The sequence below is a fragment of the Sinocyclocheilus anshuiensis genome, unplaced genomic scaffold (genome assembly GCF_001515605.1).
Source record: "Sinocyclocheilus anshuiensis isolate Anshui unplaced genomic scaffold, SAMN03320099.WGS_v1.1 scaffold629, whole genome shotgun sequence".
Lineage (NCBI taxonomy): Eukaryota > Metazoa > Chordata > Actinopteri > Cypriniformes > Cyprinidae > Sinocyclocheilus > Sinocyclocheilus anshuiensis.
In genome coordinates this window covers 627,993-648,409 of record NW_015536485.1, presented here as the reverse complement: position 1 = coordinate 648,409, position 20,417 = coordinate 627,993, and the positions used below count along the sequence as shown (strand labels likewise).

At 36.1% G+C, this 20,417-nt stretch overlaps 2 protein-coding genes across 4 annotated transcripts in view; one reads left to right on the top strand and one right to left on the bottom strand.

The window, feature by feature from the left end:
• Positions 1–13,401: 13,401 nt before the first annotated feature.
• On the bottom strand, positions 13,402–19,362 carry LOC107684193 (serine/threonine-protein kinase Kist-like). Its single transcript, XM_016480407.1, has 8 exons — positions 18,724–19,362; positions 17,770–18,062; positions 17,256–17,447; positions 16,982–17,076; positions 16,825–16,901; positions 16,637–16,735; positions 16,448–16,536; positions 13,402–14,717 (listed from the first exon to the last, which is right to left on the bottom strand). The coding sequence occupies exons 1-8, from the start codon at positions 19,022–19,024 to the stop codon at positions 14,571–14,573; spliced, it is 1,293 nt and encodes a 430-aa protein (XP_016335893.1). The 5' UTR covers positions 19,025–19,362; the 3' UTR covers positions 13,402–14,570.
• Positions 19,363–19,892: 530 nt separating this feature from the next.
• LOC107684170 (UDP-N-acetylhexosamine pyrophosphorylase) overlaps positions 19,893–20,417 on the top strand; it is a 12,657-nt gene continuing 12,132 nt past the window's right edge. For 2 of the 3 annotated variants that reach the window (XM_016480399.1, XM_016480386.1), the window contains exon 1: positions 19,893–20,029. The gene's annotated coding sequence lies outside the window, so the exon portion shown is untranslated. Of the gene's footprint in view, positions 20,039–20,417 lie in introns of all 3 variants that reach the window. The other variant, XM_016480392.1, reaches the window with a different exon arrangement.

The following is a 20,417-nucleotide window of genomic DNA, read 5'->3' as shown; positions in this document are numbered from 1 at the left end:
GTAGGATCTAAACCATCTTAAAGCCTGCCCTTGAATACCTGTATAGTTTTGTAATCGATCTATGAGTATATCATGATCTATAGTGTCGAAAGCAGTACTAAGATCAAGTAAAACTAGCAATGAGATGCAGCCTTGTAGATCCTGTCTGTCTATCTCTCTCTCTCTCACACACACACACACGCACGCGCGCACACACACACACACACACATGCGCGCACACACACACACACACGATCGCAAAACTCTGCATTTGAACAGTCAATAACAAATACTTAAACTAATAACAAAACAGTAGCTGATTCAGAAGCGCCAGATTGTCATAGCAAAGTCAGAATTACCTCCTCTCCTAGGTTCACGAAACGGTTGTCCATAAAATGCATTGCTGTTCTGTTGTACGTGATCTTAAAGATTCCTAAATGCATCTACTTTCGGAAGGCCAAATAAAGTGCTTTTGCTTTCGCCTAGAAACACACAGCGTCTCTCTGACATGGCTGCATCAACACTAACTGCGGTTACTGAAACCACGCCGCCTTTCTTTGCTTGCACATTTGGGCGGCATTATGCAAATATTCCCACATAATGACCTAGATATGTGGGGGCGTGTTAGAACGAGCCGTTTTAGGGGGGCATGGCAGACCCTTAACTTTGATAAAGAATATCTCTTTGGGTTTGTGACTTTAGTCTTTGCAACTTCAGGGATCTTATCTATGCACAATCAGCTTGTAACACTCCAAAGAGAAAAGAAAACTTGAAATCGCATCATATGACCCCTTTAAGATAAAAAATAGGCGATAAAGAATTAACTTGACGGAGCTCAAACTCAAAGCACACGGCAGCAACAAACAGGAAGTGACGTTTTTCTTCAGTATCATGAAGAAAAATATTATTATTATAGAAAAATATTATTCAGTATTCAGTATCAATATTACTGATTTCACTGTGTTTTAAATCAAATAAATGTAGCCTTGGTCGTACCAACCCCAAACTTTTGAATGGTTATGTATATAAAGTCATTTTGGATAAAATCTCACTACATAGGATTGCTGCTATTAAGAGTTAAGATCAAATTAGACTTTTTTCAGACTGGACGGATCTGTTGCAACAAGACTTCTTGGAGAAGGGAGGGATACTTTAATTTAGTGCTGGATTCCCTGCAGGACATGAAGAATGCATTGTCAGAATTCATTTGTTGTCCTTTTATGTCTCTCTGCAAGGTTTGAATTATTTGTGTGATCTTTTTTTTTTTCTTGTCTCTTTTCAGTCCTATTTATTTACCCTTGAATATTTAACCTTCTGTATCCCAAAACATTTTACCCTAAAAGAGTCCAGTGTTTATAAGTTAGACTTATATTTATTTTTATTTTATTTATTTTATTTAGTCATTTATTAGACGCTTTTATCCAAAGCGACTTACAAATTAAAATAAATAACAAATACAAATAATACAAATCAAACGACAGTAGTTTAAAAAACAACAACTTACTTACACATAGTAAGAAATGGTTATAAAAACTGAAACAGAAGTGAAACAAGTAGTAGGAAAGAGGAGAAATAAAAAGCGATACTATATATATACTTATATCATTTAATACTATTGTTAAAGATTGTGTTAAATAATACTGGAGTCTTTGGTCACTTGTTTCACATTTCTCATTTAAATATTAAGTTGGTTGACGCATTAGGAAATTCTTATTAGCTGCACGTTATAATAAAGGTTCCTATAAACTATTACTTTTTTGTTGTTCTCTTGCACATTTTATTCAGTGAGAAAGTGTTTTGTATTTTATGTTGTTATTGTGCAGTAAAATACACAAACAAAAATGGAACTTCAAGTTTCCCAGTATAGTCACTCAGCAGGGTCCCAGGAGATGAGAAAGGGAGCGGAAATACCACCGTTGCCATATTGGCTAAAAGAGCCAATTTTGCAAGGTGAGAGAAACTTTCCAACGGCAAGACTCATTATGAGAACAACACAGATCAGGAGCTACTACGTCACCCACCTGGAGCTTCTGGCAGTTCTGCAGGCATTGTTCCATTTCAAGTGCTTCCTGTTGCACACAGACAGCATTTGCTTTTGGCAATACAGAGAACAGACACAGTCTCTATTTGATGTGATATGGTGCTGAACCACATGAACTTACTTTATATGTAGCTTGCAACTTACAGGTCAGCAGCAGTAGAAACAGCAAAAACTGCAAGCACAGGAGGTTGGTCTGAAAAAGTGTTAGAAAAATCTAAAACAATGGTCTGTAGTCTGTATGCTAATGTGATAGTTCTGAATTTACATGACAATGAATATCCAAATAATGTGGTCTGAAACCTCATGTAGGCCTGGTTTGATACCTAATTGCAATAAATGGATGATTTATTCTTAATAGTGTTGAATATTAATTCAAAAATATATCTGTGACCCACAATCATTTATACAGTTGAATGCATGCATGCATGAATAAATCAGTGAATCAATGAATATAGTTAACATTTAAGATGTATATTTATTTTTAAGATGTTAATGATGGACTGGCATGGCACTAACCTGGTTTATAGATTCTACTTGTCAGATTTCTAATATCTTGTTTGTGCAAATCTGAGCCAAATACGGTGTGCCACCTTTGTTGTACTTTCTGGGTGATATTATTAGCAAGCATGGCATTAGCATTTGAAGGCCTCTTTTCTAATGTCTCTCATCCATAACAGCGTTTTTCTACCTCATAAATATAAGTTTCAAAATATCTTTCTATTCAAGATGCAGAAAAGCTCAAGACTTGATTATTGTAATGCACTTTTGGCTGGATGCCCCAGCGTTTTCATAAATAAGCTGTGGCTTGTTAAAAATGCAGCAGCAGAGATCAACCAAATCCAGAAACTATGATCATATCAGTCCAATATTCACACACAAACTCAGATCACCCTCTTAGTTTAGTCTAAACTGAACACGTATCTGTTTAGTCATACAGTCAAGTTCCTATAGTCTGTTTTTAACCTGCTGAACTCGCTGCCTATAAGCTATTGTTTCTTCCACTATTATTTTTAAACATTCTTTCCTTGTTAGAAGTATTAAAGGAATAGTTCGCCCAAAATGAAACATTTGCTCACCTTCGGGCCATTCAAGCTGTAGATGGGTTTGTTTCTTCATCAGAACAGATTTGGAGAAATTTAGCATTGCATCACTTGCTCACCAATGCATCCTCTGCAGTGAATGGGTGCCGTCAGAATAAGAGTCCAAACAGCTGATAAAAACATCACAATAATCCACAAGCAATCCAGTCCATCAATTAATAACTTGTGAAGTGATAAGATGCGTATTTGTAAGAAACAAATCCGTCGTTAATATATTTTTAACTTTTTAACAAACGGTTCCTTCCTGTAAACTGTAGGGTAGGGAATGACAAGAATGCAAAGTTTAGAGAACCTCACCAAAACAAAATAATTTCATTATCATCATAAATTATTCATTTCACCTTACATGTAATACAGTAATATTTTGAGACACTAGTGTTTTGGTTTTGTTTGTTTGGCTCTTTTTTGTACTCGCAACACATAATACAACAGTCACTTCATAGTGAGCATCTAGATCATAGATTTCGAGGTCATGAATTATGAGGCTGATGTACAACAGACATAGTGGCCCCCAAGATATATAATTTGAATATATCTAATCATACTTAAACCCTTTGCAATTTGCACTTAAAATAATATTAATGCACCTATCAGCATCCTACAGCTGAAATCTGTCATAAACTGAACTGAAAGAATATTTGGTATATTCATAGACTTAAAGCATACAGCATAATGCTCAACCTTCTGATGAGCATAAAACCTGATGAAACATCATGTATGTGCTAAAGCATCATGCTGAAGGTAAAAGGAACTTAATCATGTAGACCCCAAATAGAAGGACATTATGCTCTGCATGGTAACTATGCTTCTGAAAACATAAAGTTTAATTTGAAACATTTACTAAAACATGACATCATAAATAATAATAATAAACAGAAGACATCAGCTTGAATAGCTATACAGGCCCAAAGTACACTATTAGTTATTAAATAATATAATATTAATTGTTAAACAGCTGTACTCAACAGGACCCAAGTACATGGGAAAAATAGCAGATAAAATAAAATAAAATACCTGTGCAGGGTCTGTGAGACGCTGGGATATATTTATCTGATATTTTAGTAAGTTAGCACTTGTACCAAAGATAAAACCGTTTCTAGTACTTCCTTCTTGATCTAACAGTTGGTGAATTAAGAGGATTTCCTTGTTATAGCAGTAGGGGCAGGATTTGAGTAATTTGGCATTTGTCTGCACTGTTTGGACTCCTGAGCAGAAAAACAGCTCGTATCAACTTCCCCTAGAAGAAACAAATAAAGTAATTTGGCTTCTTGGATATTACAATTATATATTTGCTCTAATGATTCATATCAACCTCTGGCAATAGTGAGTGCTGCATGCATTTAATTGATTAAAAGGCCCTTCCATTTATGAATGTTTATCTGTTTAAGTCTCTTTTATGCATCAAATGCATATCAAATAAGAACACTATAATTACACGATTATACAGTAGATCATTTAAATGTTAAAAACATCTTCTTTATACCATTTATGTTTTCAAATCTAGAAACTCTAAAACTGTTTTTTTGTTGTACCATAATTTATTCCCCTAGATGTCCTAGAGAGTCTTCAGCCTGCATGACTCTTTATTCAATAATAATACTCAGCTAGAAGTCCAGTTTGAACCTGGAGGGTTATACTGTGAAAAGTGGAAAAATAATCATGTCACCGGTATAAATAAAGATGACATGCTGCAAATTCACAAATCTGCCTCCTGTTTACATCCCAGCTCCCGTTCATCTGTCTGCCAAGAGAAGACCCAGAATGCTGTTTGTGTAAAGAGACTCTGCAGGCACAATACTAAGAACAGAGTTTGGATTGTTATTGTGTTACTATGGTGAGAGAAGTTCACCGCTGTGCCTTTGTACAGCCATGCTGAGCAAAAGCCCATGCATTATTGACATGCAAAAATTACCACTTGCCTAAAAAGCAATGTGAAAATAACTGGAATGTTTATGACAAGAATCATCCAGTGAAGAATAAGATTCAACAACCATGCACTCATGTGATGGAGCACAAAAGGAAAAATATCGAATTGCACTAGTAATGTTTTTTTCCATATAATTGAATGGGGAATGATGCTTTCAAGCTTCAAAAAGGACACAAAAGTATCATAAAGTGGTCCATGTGATTCATGCACTATATTACAAATAGTCTGAAGCCATATGAACTTTATATGGAGAAACATAAGAAATATAATAACTATAATATACATATATTTAATATTATTTAACCAAATTATTGTCATTTACTCACCTGCATGTCATTCCACACCCATATGATTTTCTTTTAAGAAAAAAGATTGTCCTATATAGTGGCTGTTTTTCATGCAATTACAATGAACAAAGACTAAAGCTTTCATACTTCAAAAACGACACAAAAGCACCATAAAGTATCATAAAAGTGGTCTATTTGACGTGTGCACTTATTTGAAATCTTCTAAAGCCATATAGCTTTGTGTAAGAAACAGGCTGAAATTCAACTAATTGAATCATTGAATTAAATTCAAAGCATTGAATCAATAATCCAATTGCAGTAGTAGAAACATTACTTAAATTTGTCATGTTTCATACAACAAAGGTGGCTTTGAGTAATATGGACCACTTTATGACACAATTAAATTCAAAGCATTGAATCAATAATCCAATTGCAGTAGTAGAAACATAATGACTTAAATTTGTCATGTTTCATACAACAAAGGTGGCTTTGAGTAATATGGACCACTTTATGACATTTGTATGATGCTTTTGCATCCTTTCTGGAGCTTAAAACTTCAGTCCCCATTCATTGTAATTGTATATTAAAACTGATAGTGCAGTTTCTGTTTGTGCACCATTGCAGAAAGAAAGTCATTTGGGAATAACATGAGGCTGACAGAATGACAGAGTATTGATCGTTGGGTACAGTATCGCTTTAAACTTAAAACGCACAGTTCAGACCACTTACTGGATCTTCTTACCAGAAATAGGAAGAATGTCAAGACTGGAAACTGACGGACAGTTAGATAAATGTTCCTGAGATCTGGAGACAGCGACGTTGATAACAATCAGCCATCACTGAATGCAGTGTGCTAAAACGCATAAGACTCCTGGCCATGTGGATATGGCCATCTTTACTGCTGGCCTGCAATCACACCAATCACTGATGTTTGCGTCTCACACAGATTCCCATCAGTGATATCCTGACCTCCGAGTGCTAGAAGAGAACACAATGAGACTGTATGAGTCAGCTTCAACCCACTGAGTTATCATTTATCTGTCTTATTGATCGTCACAGTACTGCACACCTGTGTGTATGCTTGTTTCAGATAAGGAGCAATGTTTAGTAAAGAGCTTTTCCCCCAGTAGGTTCATGATTTATCTACAGGTTTATGGTCTGAGTGACAAGGTGAGAGAGCTGAACGAAGAGAGAGAGGGTGTCTGTTCTGTTTTTAACGTATTTGAAATCAGCAGCACAATGAAAATAGCTGGCATTAGTAAGGAATGGGCAGTACAGCGGCAAAGTAAATATGCTCTTCTGGCTGTCTCAGACCTGTGCTCTGTGGTCCCCGCAGCTTACGATTCCATCCACTGTAACCGAAGGCAATGCTTTACATTTTTGCTGTTCAGTCAAGTGTGGTAAGGCATGAAGCATCACTATTTCATTCTGGTCTGGGTCCAGTTCCAAGTTGTAAGAGCAGATCTCTGAAGGATGGCCCTAACAAAAAAGTACCAAAACATACTATACAGGCCTATGTTTGTTTGTTCTGTAAAGGTTTTTAAAATAATGTATAATAACATTGCACACATTTTTTTCTGTATTTGCAATTGTAAAAATAATATTGTAATATAAAACTATGCAAATCCAAGTGTTTAGTTTGTCAGAAGAAAATGCTAAACTCTGATTCAGAAGTTCAGAAGGACACAAAACCACCAGTATTATATTATTGTATATTAAGTATGTTTCTAATATCATATAATACAACATAAAGTTTACTTTCTAAAAATGTATACTTTGATTACATTTGTAAATATAAGTAATGCTTGCACATGCAGATCTCACTATTCAGATGTGTAAACACAAAGCACAATAAAATATAATGAAAGCGATCCATATGACTCCTAAATAAATTTATAGAAATATAAAAAATAATATACATTATATATTTTATAACAATAATATAATATCAAAAGTGGTTTATATGACTAATATGACACATTTATATAAAGATATACTTCAGTGTATAATAATATAATATAATATAAAAACAAATAGTTCACCTCTTCTCAAAAAGCTGCATATTTTGAGGTACCATGCATATGGTATAAGTGTTGCGATATGAATGTGCTGAAAATTATTCATAGGGTTAGGGGTTTATTGAAATCCCTAACTATAAGAACTGTAGGAATATCGATGCTTGCCTTAACAAACAGTACTAAAAATGTATAGGCTTGGACTCCAGGAGCACGGTCGAGAAAGGCTGCTTTATGGTATGATTTTTAAATTGGATAGTCCTTCTCTCAAAATAACACATAATCCATTTAACAAAAACACAGCCAAGTGTTGTACAGCTTTAATTTCTGAGGAGAAAAAAAAGTAAGGTAAGCATGCTATCTTGTGTGTTCCGGTGCAGAACTCAAGGAAACACGCTAACTGTGCAATAAGCCACATGTGCTGTGTAGGTGCATGTGCATATCATCAGTATGGAGAGAAGCGCTTGGGTAACCAGAAGGCAGTGATCCTGAACCATAACATCCCCTGGAATCCTCTGTCATTCTGCCATACATATGCTGAAACAAGATTGTGCAGCCGTGCATGGGTATTCTGCAAATTCAAGTGGCAAAGGCTGCAATGCAGGTTAACATTCACTCTCTACACCACATATCTGTCACTTTGCCTGATTGTGAACAAGCCCTTTTATTCCAGAGAATCCTGCACTAATTAATACCCCCTCATTAAAACGGCTCCTCTTTTGTAATTCATTGAGTTGACAATGTTGGGAAACTGCCTACCTCAATGAGAGCCCCGTAAAAGGCCTCTTTTATTAGACTGCAGTAAATTGCTGAACCTTTAAACTGGAAGGGATGTGGAGCTATAGAGAACTGCAGGAAACTGATGATACAGAAGTGCCATGGGGGTCTTAGGAATGTAGTCGCCAGGAGGGGATAGCTATTTACTGTCCCAAATCCTAAAAGAGAAAGACGACAAAACCTGAAAGACTGAAATGTTTTTCCTACATTGTTTTATGACTTATTAGTACCAGACCGAATCTGTGGACGTTTTTACTAATTTTTTATTATATTTTTTTGTTGGAAAATCTACAGAATGTATTTAAAGCAACTGTATATAGTTTTGTGTATTTTTACGACTTTAGAGCCCCCTACAGTTAAGTCCGTGTAATTGCATTTGTTGCTGCCGTAAAGCAATCCGCCCTTTTCGCATAATTTCGTTCCCAGTAACGACGATTTTAATGGGAGTGTGGGAAAGAAACAGAAGCCATTTAACTTAAGTCACCATCAGAAAGATTTTGATTCTTATTTCAAGGTTAAAAAATATCTTAGATATTATCGATTTAAACATGGTAAATAATATATCTGTGGTAGCTGAAGACAAATAAATTAGCTAAAATATTTAATAAACATGCAAAGGGTGAGTAACATGCAACATGTAGAGCTTTTGGTTGCGTTCTTATTGGACAGATATGTGATATTTTACACTAATAAATTATTAGGTAACACTTTACTTAAAGCCTTTATGTATAATGCATTATAAAAGTCGTTTTAATGCATCAATTATAATGCACCTTAATTAATTAATTGTAACCACAGTTACACTATATATTCTTTGTTACACTATGCATTTTAAATTCGGATATAATTGTTTACGACAAGATATAATGTATCATAACGCACATTATGAATAATTATAAAGCATTCTACCCTGTAATAACTCTTTATAATACATTTTATATAAAGGCTTTAAGTGTTACCTATTATTCTTACATGCTTTTACAGCTGTGCATAAATTTAGTGGCAAATCTGCTTAACTTTCAGTAATGATATCCACTTCCACGATAACCTTACTCATTTTTAAGGCAGTTGCAATACACTGTAAGTCTGAAAGGCAGAGCTGCCATCTAGTGGTCTGTAGCCTGGGTGTATGTTGGTTCCCTATTGTTGGTTCCCAAGTCACTTACATTGTAACATTTCTCATTTGAATTTAAATAAAACGATTCTGTCATGAATAGCTCTGCTTCAGAAGTTGAAGCATCCAATCAGAAAAAAAAAAACATGAAATAAAGACACAAGGTCATGATACAGACATTAACATTTTATTGTGAGAAACATGAATATTATTCATTCCATCCAGAGCTCTTAAGTCACAGTCTCCCATGATCCTTAATGAACCATCATCTGCTCAACTTACATTTTACAAATGACATCTACATCTTTTTACCCTAATACAGAAAACACTCATCCTCACACTGAATATTAGATCATTTTTATACTTTGTAGCATGCTCAAATTCAAGTTTAGGTTTGTTTTCCCTGCCACATATAATGTGGACTTTAAGGCAGAGCTTCACAAAGAATTATCTTTCGCCCAATCACATCTCAGCCACAGGGATAATAAGACAGAAACGAGGAAGGTTTAACAAGAACACGATTGTCTGCATATGGAGCAACATAATGGCAATGCAGGCCACCAGCACACCTCCAGTGTGTAATTCAATTATTATTTACCATTTTAATCTCCTGTTACCAAATTCATAGTGAGGTTTAGACTTTAAACATCTACACTAACAGATTTGCAAAATATCTATTTAAAGGTCAGACTGTAAAACTTTTTTAATGCTTTGGAAGGAATTTTCAGTAACAATGAAATCATTGGCAAAGATGAATGCACAGAAACATGTTTTAAAGGGAAGAATCATAAATAGAATCTACATACAAAACACTGAGAGACATTTCATCAGAATTCACATCATTATCCTAACCGCTTTGATCATATAAACCCTGCACTTCAACCACTGTAATGCACTTATGTACCACAAATGTACTGTAAACACTATTTCTACAAACATTTTGATCATGTTACTATATGCATTATATACCTTTGTGAAGTCATGCATGTTACCATGACTTCACAGCAAACAGTAGAACTGGTTGTGTTTACTCAGCTTTCCAATTATCCAGATGAACAATGATTTGAAGAATCATCTAAACCTCTGATCCTTCAATGCATTGCAGAAAAAGGCTGATTTCCATAATACAAGACTTTCTTGATTGTTTTTCACCTTAGCAAAGCCACATATTCACATATTGTGACCTATACCCTTATATTTTATTATCTATACATGATTCATGTCACCTTATCGCCTTGCTGCCTTATATGTTCACACTTCCCCATTAAATGACTGTACTGTACTGTCAAGTGAGCTCTTGCCCTTTTCCTTCAAAGGTCATATGCATGCTATAAGATATGTGTGATATGACTTGACTTTATTGCAATATTGAAACCAAAAAAGCAGCCAATACATTTTTAAAAAGGGTTACAAAAGAAATTATGATCATAAATATGACGTTAGAAGACAAGGACGTTCACATGCATTTTCTCTATTCCTGATTAGTAACAAACTCAAAATCTTTCTCACCATTCAAGCTGCCATGTAGTTCTCCAACCTTTCTCGAGTTAATAAGGCCCAAAGAGCTCCCATGTCCATCTGTGGTTACACCCTGCAGTGTTTCCTCTTGGGAGGTTCATTATTCACTACACAAACACAAAGGCCAGCCAAACTCCAGCACTTCCTGTTCATATGATCTCTGGCATCCAACTGGAACACATTTTCATGTTTCTGGACACATCTAAAGGTATTTAAATGCAATTCAAGATAAAGGTATATATATATGGATTCCCTGGGTATTTCTCCAGGGTTGCTGGTGGCAGGGGGAAAAAAGGAAGGCTTTGAAACAATTTTGGCACTTTTCTCACGGTCTAGCATTTACTGACTGATATTATTACAGCATACAAAAAAATTAAGGCAGCATGAAATGATCCCTGACAGACACCCATCTCAGGTTCTATGCAGTAGTTAATTATGAAAAGAAATATTTGTGCTTTTCGAAAGTGTTAGAAGGGGCCTCAGGGCTCTATTTGAGCAGCTTCGATGACATTGCTTGAGCAAAAAGTAATTGATCATTTTTTTATTTTATTGTGGATTTATATTAATAACGGGCTGGATTTAAGTAATGATGGCTCACCGGCACAATATGCACTTAAACTGACTATTGCTGTTGTCACATTTATGTCAAATGCACTAATATTCACTTATATGAATTTGAATCTTTTCATCATCCATTTAAGAAGACTTCACTTCAACATCAAGCTAGATTGTAAAACTGGAATCTTCGCATTTGATAAAATTACAGAAAATCCCTTTTTCATTAATGTTCTGATGCATGTAAGCAATTTTCCTTGACTAACATTAGACCTACACAGTATTCACATAATAAAAAAAAATCACTGTTTCATAAACAACATAGACCTAAAAGATCTCTTGCTCACCATCTGCAAAATTTCTTTCAAATGTCATCACCATTAATGTGCAAGAGAGAGAGAGTGAGAGAGAGAGAGAGAGAGAGAGAGAGAGAGAGAGAGAGAGATGAGTGTATAAAATCTAGATCAATCACAATTTCTTTACAATGCTCAGATAAAGATTTTAAGTAAATAGCCCAGATCTGGAATGACTCACACTCAGAACATGCATAACCAAAGTGCCCATTCGTTGGATGGTAGAAAGAAAAACAATCAACCAGGATGACTGAAAAAACCATCAGGAGATATTCATGAAGTAAATGAGAACACTCTTACCGAAAAATTGCTCGTGTCAGAAAGCTCTGTAGAACTATTAAAGACTCCACATCATACAATCACAGACAAACGGACTGGAAAACACAATGATACCAGGAACACTATACCTATCACAACTGGAAAAGCCTTTAAATAATGTTACGATTTTAAAATCACTCATCATTATTGTACAGATAGTAAAATCCATTCAAACAGCAGATACAATTGACTTGAACGTGTCTGTAGAAAGCATTTTAGCTTTAAGCCTTTCTGAAACACATTTGTGTTACTGTATCTTTGATAGTAAAGTGAGTTTTACAACAGCATTATTTATCAACGCATCAGGGCAGTCCAGCTTAATGAAGATACAGAGTAGATTATTTGCTTCTGAATCTTCACATATGTGTGCTATGAAGGTATGAGTTACATTGCTTTGCACAACATACCACACATTTTAACACTTGAGTATTTCCCAAAGAAGTCCACTTGAAATGTTTTTGATGAGTTTTCAGACCCAATTTATACTTAAACTAATATTATACTTTGGAATTCAAGTTCAAAATTCTAAAGCGATAGTATAATGTTCAATAAACATATACAGAGAGGTTTTGGATGAGACAGATTGTGGCTTTTGTGTTGGGACATGGAGTTTCATTCCATTCAACCCTGAATAAGCAAAAATAAAATAAAAGTCGCTTAAGAATGATCTATAGCATAAGGCTACCCGCTCTGTCGTCTTTGTGCTCTCTCTGCAGATTTCCATCTTCAGTTTAAATGCGGTTAAACAGCTTTCATGGTCAAGTTGAACATAAATGTTAACCACGCCACAGTGCATGCAGGCCTGTGCATTTAGCCAGTAGTTTATAAATATGTGCATAATTACTGGAAATACCTACTAAATACCTACTACTTACTTCACTAAAACTAACAACGGAAAAAAAAGAACGGAAGAGAACAGGCCACATAAACTACACATTTTTGGAATCGTAGACATTTAAAAAGCACGTGAACCTAGTCTCTGAAGTGATCTGTTGTTTAGAAGGCAGTGTAAACCAAAGCAGTGCATCAACCCCACTGCAATAAAAAAAAGATTTAAATAATCAAAATGACAAAGTATGAAAGCATACGTATTGAATGTCTAGCAACCAGCTATCACACGGTAAATATAATTGTCTTATTATGGTGTGATCATTTAGTAAAAAAGGGAAGTAGGAAGCAGGCACTAAAACTTTTCTCCTTGTTCCACCCAAGTTAAATTGCACGTGTGCCTATATTCACAACAATGTTGATCTTAGTGACACAAGTAAGTATTAAAGGTAGCACAATAGAATAATACACAGATCAAGGGTTTAAATCAGTCACACGATTGTAATTTACATGTTTTGTATGGAGGTGTGTGTGCAGCTTTACTGCACAGTTTGGTATAAGTAACAGCAGATACAATTGACTTGAACGTGTCTGTAGAAAGCATTTTAGCTTTAAGCCTTTCTGAAACACATTTGTGTTACTGTATCTTTGATAGTAAAGTGAGTTTTACAACAGCATTATTTATCAACGCATCAGGGCAGTCCAGCTTAATGAAGATACAGAGTAGATTATTTGCTTCTGAATCTTCACATATGTGTGCTATGAAGGTATGAGTTACATTGCTTTGCACAACATACCACACATTTTAACACTTGAGTATTTCCCAAAGAAGTCCACTTGAAATGTTTTTGATGAGTTTTCAGACCCAATTTATACTTAAACTAATATTATACTTTGGAATTCAAGTTCAAAATTCTAAAGCGATAGTATAATGTTCAATAAACATATACAGAGAGGTTTTGGATGAGACAGATTGTGGCTTTTGTGTTGGGACATGGAGTTTCATTCCATTCAACCCTGAATAAGCAAAAATAAAATAAAAGTTGCTTAAGAATGATCTATAGCATAAGGCTACCCGCTCTGTCGTCTTTGTGCTCTCTCTGCAGATTTCCATCTTCAGTTTAAATGCGGTTAAACAGCTTTCATGGTCAAGTTGAACATAAATGTTAACCACGCCACAGTGCATGCAGGCCTGTGCATTTAGCCAGTAGTTTATAAATTTGTGCATAATTACTGGAAATACCTACTAAATACCTACTACTTACTTCACTAAAACTAACAACGGAAAAAAAAGAACGGAAGAGAACAGGCCACATAAACTACACATTTTTGGAATCGTAGACATTTAAAAAGCACGTGAACCTAGTCTCTGAAGTGATCTGTTGTTTAGAAGGCAGTGTAAACCAAAGCAGTGCATCAACCCCACTGCAATAAAAAAAAGATTTAAATAATCAAAATGACAAAGTATGAAAGCATACGTATTGAATGTCTAGCAACCAGCTATCACACGGTAAATATAATTGTCTTATTATGGTGTGATCATTTAGTAAAAAAGGGAAGTAGGAAGCAGGCACTAAAACTTTTCTCCTTGTTCCACCCAAGTTAAATTGCACGTGTGCCTATATTCACAACAATGTTGATCTTAGTGACACAAGTAAGTATTAAAGGTAGCACAATAGAATAATACACAGATCAAGGGTTTAAAAGCAGTCACACGATTGTAATTTAAATGTTTTTTATGGAGGTGTGTGTGCAGCTTTACTGCACAGTTTGGTATAAGTAACCTCTCTTATAGGCACTCAGTGGATAAAACGTAGTGACCACGAACTTGTCATCAAACATTCGGCCTGTCAGCAGTCTCTGGGCTTCTTTGGAGTCTCCAGCATTTGCATACTCCACAAACACCTGCCAAGACAAGATAAGTAATAAATCTTCAAAACTGGACAAAGTATCTTGCACACTCCAATCTGAATCAGAATGGCAAAACAAATTGTATTTTGTGAGCTTTCAAACAGAAATAAATGTGAAGTTGGTGGTCATGGTATGATGGTATGTAAATACAGAATAATTACAGAGAAACTATACATTTTTTAAATCTTATCTTTTTCATTTGTAAATATTAAATTACAGTAATAAAATAATTGTAATATTTTTCATTTAATTATATTAACATTTCAATTTATATATAATTAAAGGGGTCCTATTATGCTCTTTTACAAAGTCTAGATTTTGTTTTGGGGTGTACTAGAACAGGCTCTCATACTCGGTTGTTCGAGTCTGGCATGAAGGGCTCGAATAGTTCCTGTATCAAATGAAGGCCCGCCTTCTGAAATATGAAATGTGTTGTGATTGGCAGCACTCGGCGCGCCTGGTCGGGAAATGACACGCCCCTTACCATAGCCGCCTGCCAGCTTCAGTGTAAATATTGCGTCAAAATCAAATCAATTTGAGCACGATTTAAACCCGGATGATTGTAACCACTCTAAGTTCGTCTGCCTTGGGAAAGCTAGCGTGTCTCCGACATAGTGATAACACTCATTGCCTTCTCTAGTGCAGCTCAACCAGGTCTCGTCCCATTCGTCTGTATTTGTGATATCACAAATCCCAGAAAATATGCGTTGTAGTCCAAACGAGTCGTTCGTTGTAGTTTTTAAAAAGTGATTTCTGTTAAATAAAATATCTCCTTTTGAAGTGGACTTTGAGCTTTGTAACTTTGCAGATCTTTTTTATGCTCAAACAGCAACATTAAAGACTAACTAAAGTTGAAAAAGTGAAAAAGCATAATAGCACCCCTTTAAGTACTGCAAACAATGAAATACAAAAACAATAAATAGATAAGTCTTTCTATTGCATTGTCGTGTACATACATACAGTGTAACCAGTGTAGTCTAATTAAAAGAAGAATAAACTCTTATGAGTTTCTATAAATGAATGTGTCAAAATGACTCAAGTTACCGGTCTGAATCAATTTAATGAATCTTTCTCAGAATGAACCTCTGTCTGAATTGTTATCGAATGAACATCAGGCTGACTTAATGAACTGCAAGTTATCATTGCTTTCAATCGTGTCAAACTTTCAAATAAACCAAAAATTGTGATTTTCAGAGTTCTCACACTTTTGGAACAATACATTTCCATGGCTTTGAGCCATTTATGGTTGCTGGATAAGAATATTTTTTCATATCAATTTTATAGAGATGACACAATAAAATGCTTTATTGCAAATAAATGCTATAATGATATTATTAGGTGAAGAGAATATCTAAAAAAAATTCACATTCACTATTGAAATTCCATTTTGCTCACCAATCTTTCTCAGAATGAACCTCTGTCTGAATTGTTATCGAATGAACATCAGGCTGACTTAATGAACTGCAAGTTATCATTGCTTTCAATCGTGTCAAACTTTCAAATAAACCAAAAATTGTGATTTTCAGAGTTCTCACACTTTTGGAACAATACATTTCCATGGCTTTGAGCCATTTATGGTTGCTGGATAAGAATATTTTTTCATATCAATTTTATAGAGATGACAATAAAATGCTTTATTGCAAATAAATGCTATAATGATATTATTAGGTGAAGAGAATATCTAGAAAAATTCACATTCACTATTGAAATTCCATTTTGCTCACCTGTCCCTTGCCGGGATTCTCTTTTGGGATCAATAAGGATACAACCTTGCCATACTTCTGACATTCTTCTTTCATATCTTCTATTATATCTAAGAAAGCCAAGAAATAAATGTCACTTTGGGACCTACTAATTAAAGAAACCATAGTGAAAATATATTTATTATAAAGAAAACAAAGACAAAAACTCACCTTCATACTCATCCTCATTATACAGGTGGTTGTCGTCTATTACATTTAGTAGTCTCAAGACAGGTGTAGGCAGAAGAACCAAATCTTCAATATGAGGTGCTAAAACCCAAAGCAGTTCCTCACTCACAAAGTGTTAACACCAAACACTGGGCAACGTAGCAATGCTTTAGATGCGGATTCATACAAACCAAAGGGAATGCTGAAGAAAGGGTTGATTAATGCTGCCTCAGCTGTGCTTCTCAGTTTAGGGTCATTGTGAAGCATACTGGGAATGTAAAGACACGTATTACTTATTTTAGTCATGTTTAAAGAACACACTGGTACACTGCTTAGATTACGTTCTACCTTTTGATCAGATCCCTTAAATGAAAAACAGGGATAGCCGGGTAAACCACAGCATTGCTTGAAAAGATATGGTCTACTATTGCAGAACTGTTATCCTGTAGAGACACAACACAATGCTGTCTTACCAAGCATAAGAGGTCAAAATAACATGAGCAACAGTAGACTCAAGAGAAAATTGACACAAATTCAAGATTTACATTTGACAGAACATTAAAGATTTAAGGTCATATTCAAGGTAGAGTACTGCTTCACAGCTGCTTGGGTATCAGCTGACCTTCCATTCCTGAGACTTCACAGTTTCTTTCAGTTTGATTCCTGAGAACATCTCTAGAAGAATGATTCCCAGACTCCACAGGTCCACAGCAGTTGTGCAGCCAGAGTCGCTCTCCAGACCTGCCTGGGCCAGTGAGTTCTGCAGCTCGGCTTCAGGTGCCCGGTATCCATCTGTCTGGATGTACTTCACATCCTGTAAGAAACAGACAAGAACCCTTAGGCTCACTGCCAACCTATTTTTAAATACTGAGGCACATTAATACTACACTACCATTTAAAAGTTTGAGGTCAGCATATTATAATGATTTATATAGGATTCATATATAATCGCCATATTAATGGTTTATAAGGTTCACAAGACACTGAAAAGTGGAGTAATGAAAAGGCTAAAGATTCAAAAAAGTTGATAAAAAAAAAATTTATACAGACCCCAAATTTTTTGAACGGTAGCGTATGTGAATAAATTCAGACAGCAAATGATAGGGTGTCTCAGGCAAACCATATCAACTCCTCACCTGGTGTCCCTCTTTAAAGCTAAGGCCGAAGTCAATGAGCTTAAAGCACTCGTCATCGGCGCTCCAGAGAATGTTGCGGGGCTTGAGGTCAGCATGTACGTAACACTCTCTGTGCAGGAAGCTAAGGGCCTCCAAAACGTCACGGGCACAGTGCTGAATCAACCACATGGAATGCCCCTGATTACTCACCCTGGCCAGCAATTCTGACACACTCACATCCAAAAGCTCCAACAACAGGCAATGAGTGGCCACACCAAATGGGTTGTGATTGGTGAACATTCCATACAGCGTCACTAGAGAGGAAATACCAACGTTTACGTTATAATGCTGGAATAGCATTTGGATCTCCAGGACTCATGATTGCTATGGCAAATTGTGTAGAAAGTATATTTGAAATAACACAAATGGAACCAGGCAATTAAACTTTAAGATGTATAGCTGTAATCTTTATCTAGATTACAGCTCTGTGTGAATGAAGAGAGTAAAAAGTGCACTACTAATTTCGGTCACGGTGTAGAAAGGACCCAAATAATGATAGTCCAGAATTTTTTGAAAGTTGTTTTTGTGTCATGCAATAGTTGACAAAAATGAACTGAACATCAATTCAACAGAAATTATGACTTTTTGTGCATGATTTTAATACCAATAAAATGACAGAGTTGTTTAAATCAGTGGTTCTCAACTTTTCTGACTCTGACATTTGTCCCCATATTGAAGCTGATATGTACCTTTGATACTAATGTTGTAAATAAACTCAACTATATGATGTCAGTTTTATGTCGTACACTTCTATTTTTATAACATTTTAATTGAGATTATGCTAATATAACTAAATAATTTTAAGACATATTGGGGCCCTCGGGAAAGTCTGCAGAGGGGTCCCTGGCCCCCTGGTTGAGAACCATTGGTTTAATTTTGTATTTGTTAGCTTGTCTTGATCCCTGTGTGTTTTACCGATATTTTTATATCCCTGAATCTTCTCCAGCACAGAGCTTTCCTTGAGGAACCCGTAATCTCCGCCCTGCGCGTCCACCTGGAACTCCTTAACTGCAGAGCTCGCCCGGCCGGAGTTCACCCGGTACACTGAGGCCGAGACGCCCTGGCCCAAACGAGCCTGCACGTTCCAGATCTTTCCGTAAATCTCAAATACCACCGGGCTTGTCTTCTGATCCACGGCGTCTGGTGTCACCGCCATCGCCAGTGTGCTGACATTTGGACTGGACATTTTTGCATTGGAGCCAGAACTACAAGCCATGAGTAATATCAGTAATAATCGGAGTTAAATACTATCAGGTTTATAATAAGTAGTGTTTGCTCCATTAGTTGCCCTTTTAAGAAACTTTTTTTCTAAACTGATCTTTGCATAGTGATTTTCTGCATGCCAACGTTTACAGCTAACGTTAACTACCAACTGCTGACGAACATGGATTCAAATGCCATATTTTAAAACAAACGCCCAAATTGGTGCGAAGTGCGGCACCATAGTCGGATCTTAAAGATCCGAAAAGCCGAGATGGCGCCTCAAAGATACAGCGGATCCATAAAACCCAATTTTGGACCGAGTTGACAAAATCCTGCCACTGTTTTGGTGGCCATGATACCGGAAATGACGACATCGTTATTCTTCTTCTTCTTCTTCTTCTTCTCTCGATTTTTTTGGCGGATTGGCAAACCAACGTTGACGACATGGTTATTCAAAGTCGTGTTTTTTACATTCAAGCAAAGTAAGTATAATTTTAATCTGCAAATTCTATATTAAAAATGTACAATATGCTCATCCCAATCTAATCTATTTGAATACTCTATTAAATTAAATTAATGGAAATTAGGAGAAGCACATGTATTGAAAACTCCAACAAGAAAAACGTAGGTTAATTCACCCCAGATACTGTTTGAAAAGGCTAAAAAAAAAACAAGAAAAAAATGTATTTTTCCGTTGCACTTTTACTTCTTGGTGAGCAAGTCCCGCGCTTGACCTGATCCCTGTTTCACTGTTGGCTACGACTATATGAATGACAGCTCGCCTGTCTATTCACGGACTGCATAGAGGCAGTTAGACCCGCCCATTCGTCCGAAGGAGGTGGAGCTTGCTGGAAAATGGGTGTGGAAAAGAAGCGCCTGTCCTGCCACGTCAATCTCTGACGGATGTCGGAGGAGGATCCTGGGCAGTAAAGGCGGTGCTCTCACGAGATGTAAGCCGTGTCTTTTAGTCCTACTGAAGTGAGAGGGAAGTACTAAGTGGTCAGCAGTTGCTCGAAAGGTAAGAATGGTATGATGTTGTTAAATTTATCATCAGAAAACATTTCGCTGTACTGTTGTCGAGGCTGGGGTTCAGGCGACAGTTCCGCCACGCAACTCTTATCAAAGACAGTTTTACCAGTCTGTCGGTTTGAGTTTGAGGGCAAATGTGGGCTAGATATGGGTAATTCTTACGGGCTTTTACATCTAAAGACAATATGTTTCTTTTTTTATGAATGGCTATGATAAACATTGATACCTTGTTGTCAATGCACCAGGTGTTTTCATTCATTAATGTTGAACAAGTAACATTTAGGCACAAGATGTATCGTATAAGAATTTATGCAGCAGGTGTGATCTTCAATCAGGAATGGGGGGGGGGGAAGAGGGTCAGACTTTTAGCAAACTTG

What these genes read in the sequence shown, in the direction of transcription:
- LOC107684193 (XM_016480407.1), bottom strand. Translation starts at nt 19,024, where the DNA reads ATGGCTTGTAGTTCTGGCTCCAATGCAAAAATGTCCAGTCCAAATGTC. An exon ending in TGAAGTCTCAGGAATGGAAG is followed by an intron (nt 17,077 to 17,255) that starts GTCAGCTGATAC and finishes GTGTCTCTACAG; the next exon opens with GATAACAGTTCTGCAATAGT. An exon ending in AGAATCCCGGCAAGGGACAG is followed by an intron (nt 14,718 to 16,447) that starts GTGAGCAAAATG and finishes TTGTCTTGGCAG; the next exon opens with GTGTTTGTGGAGTATGCAAA.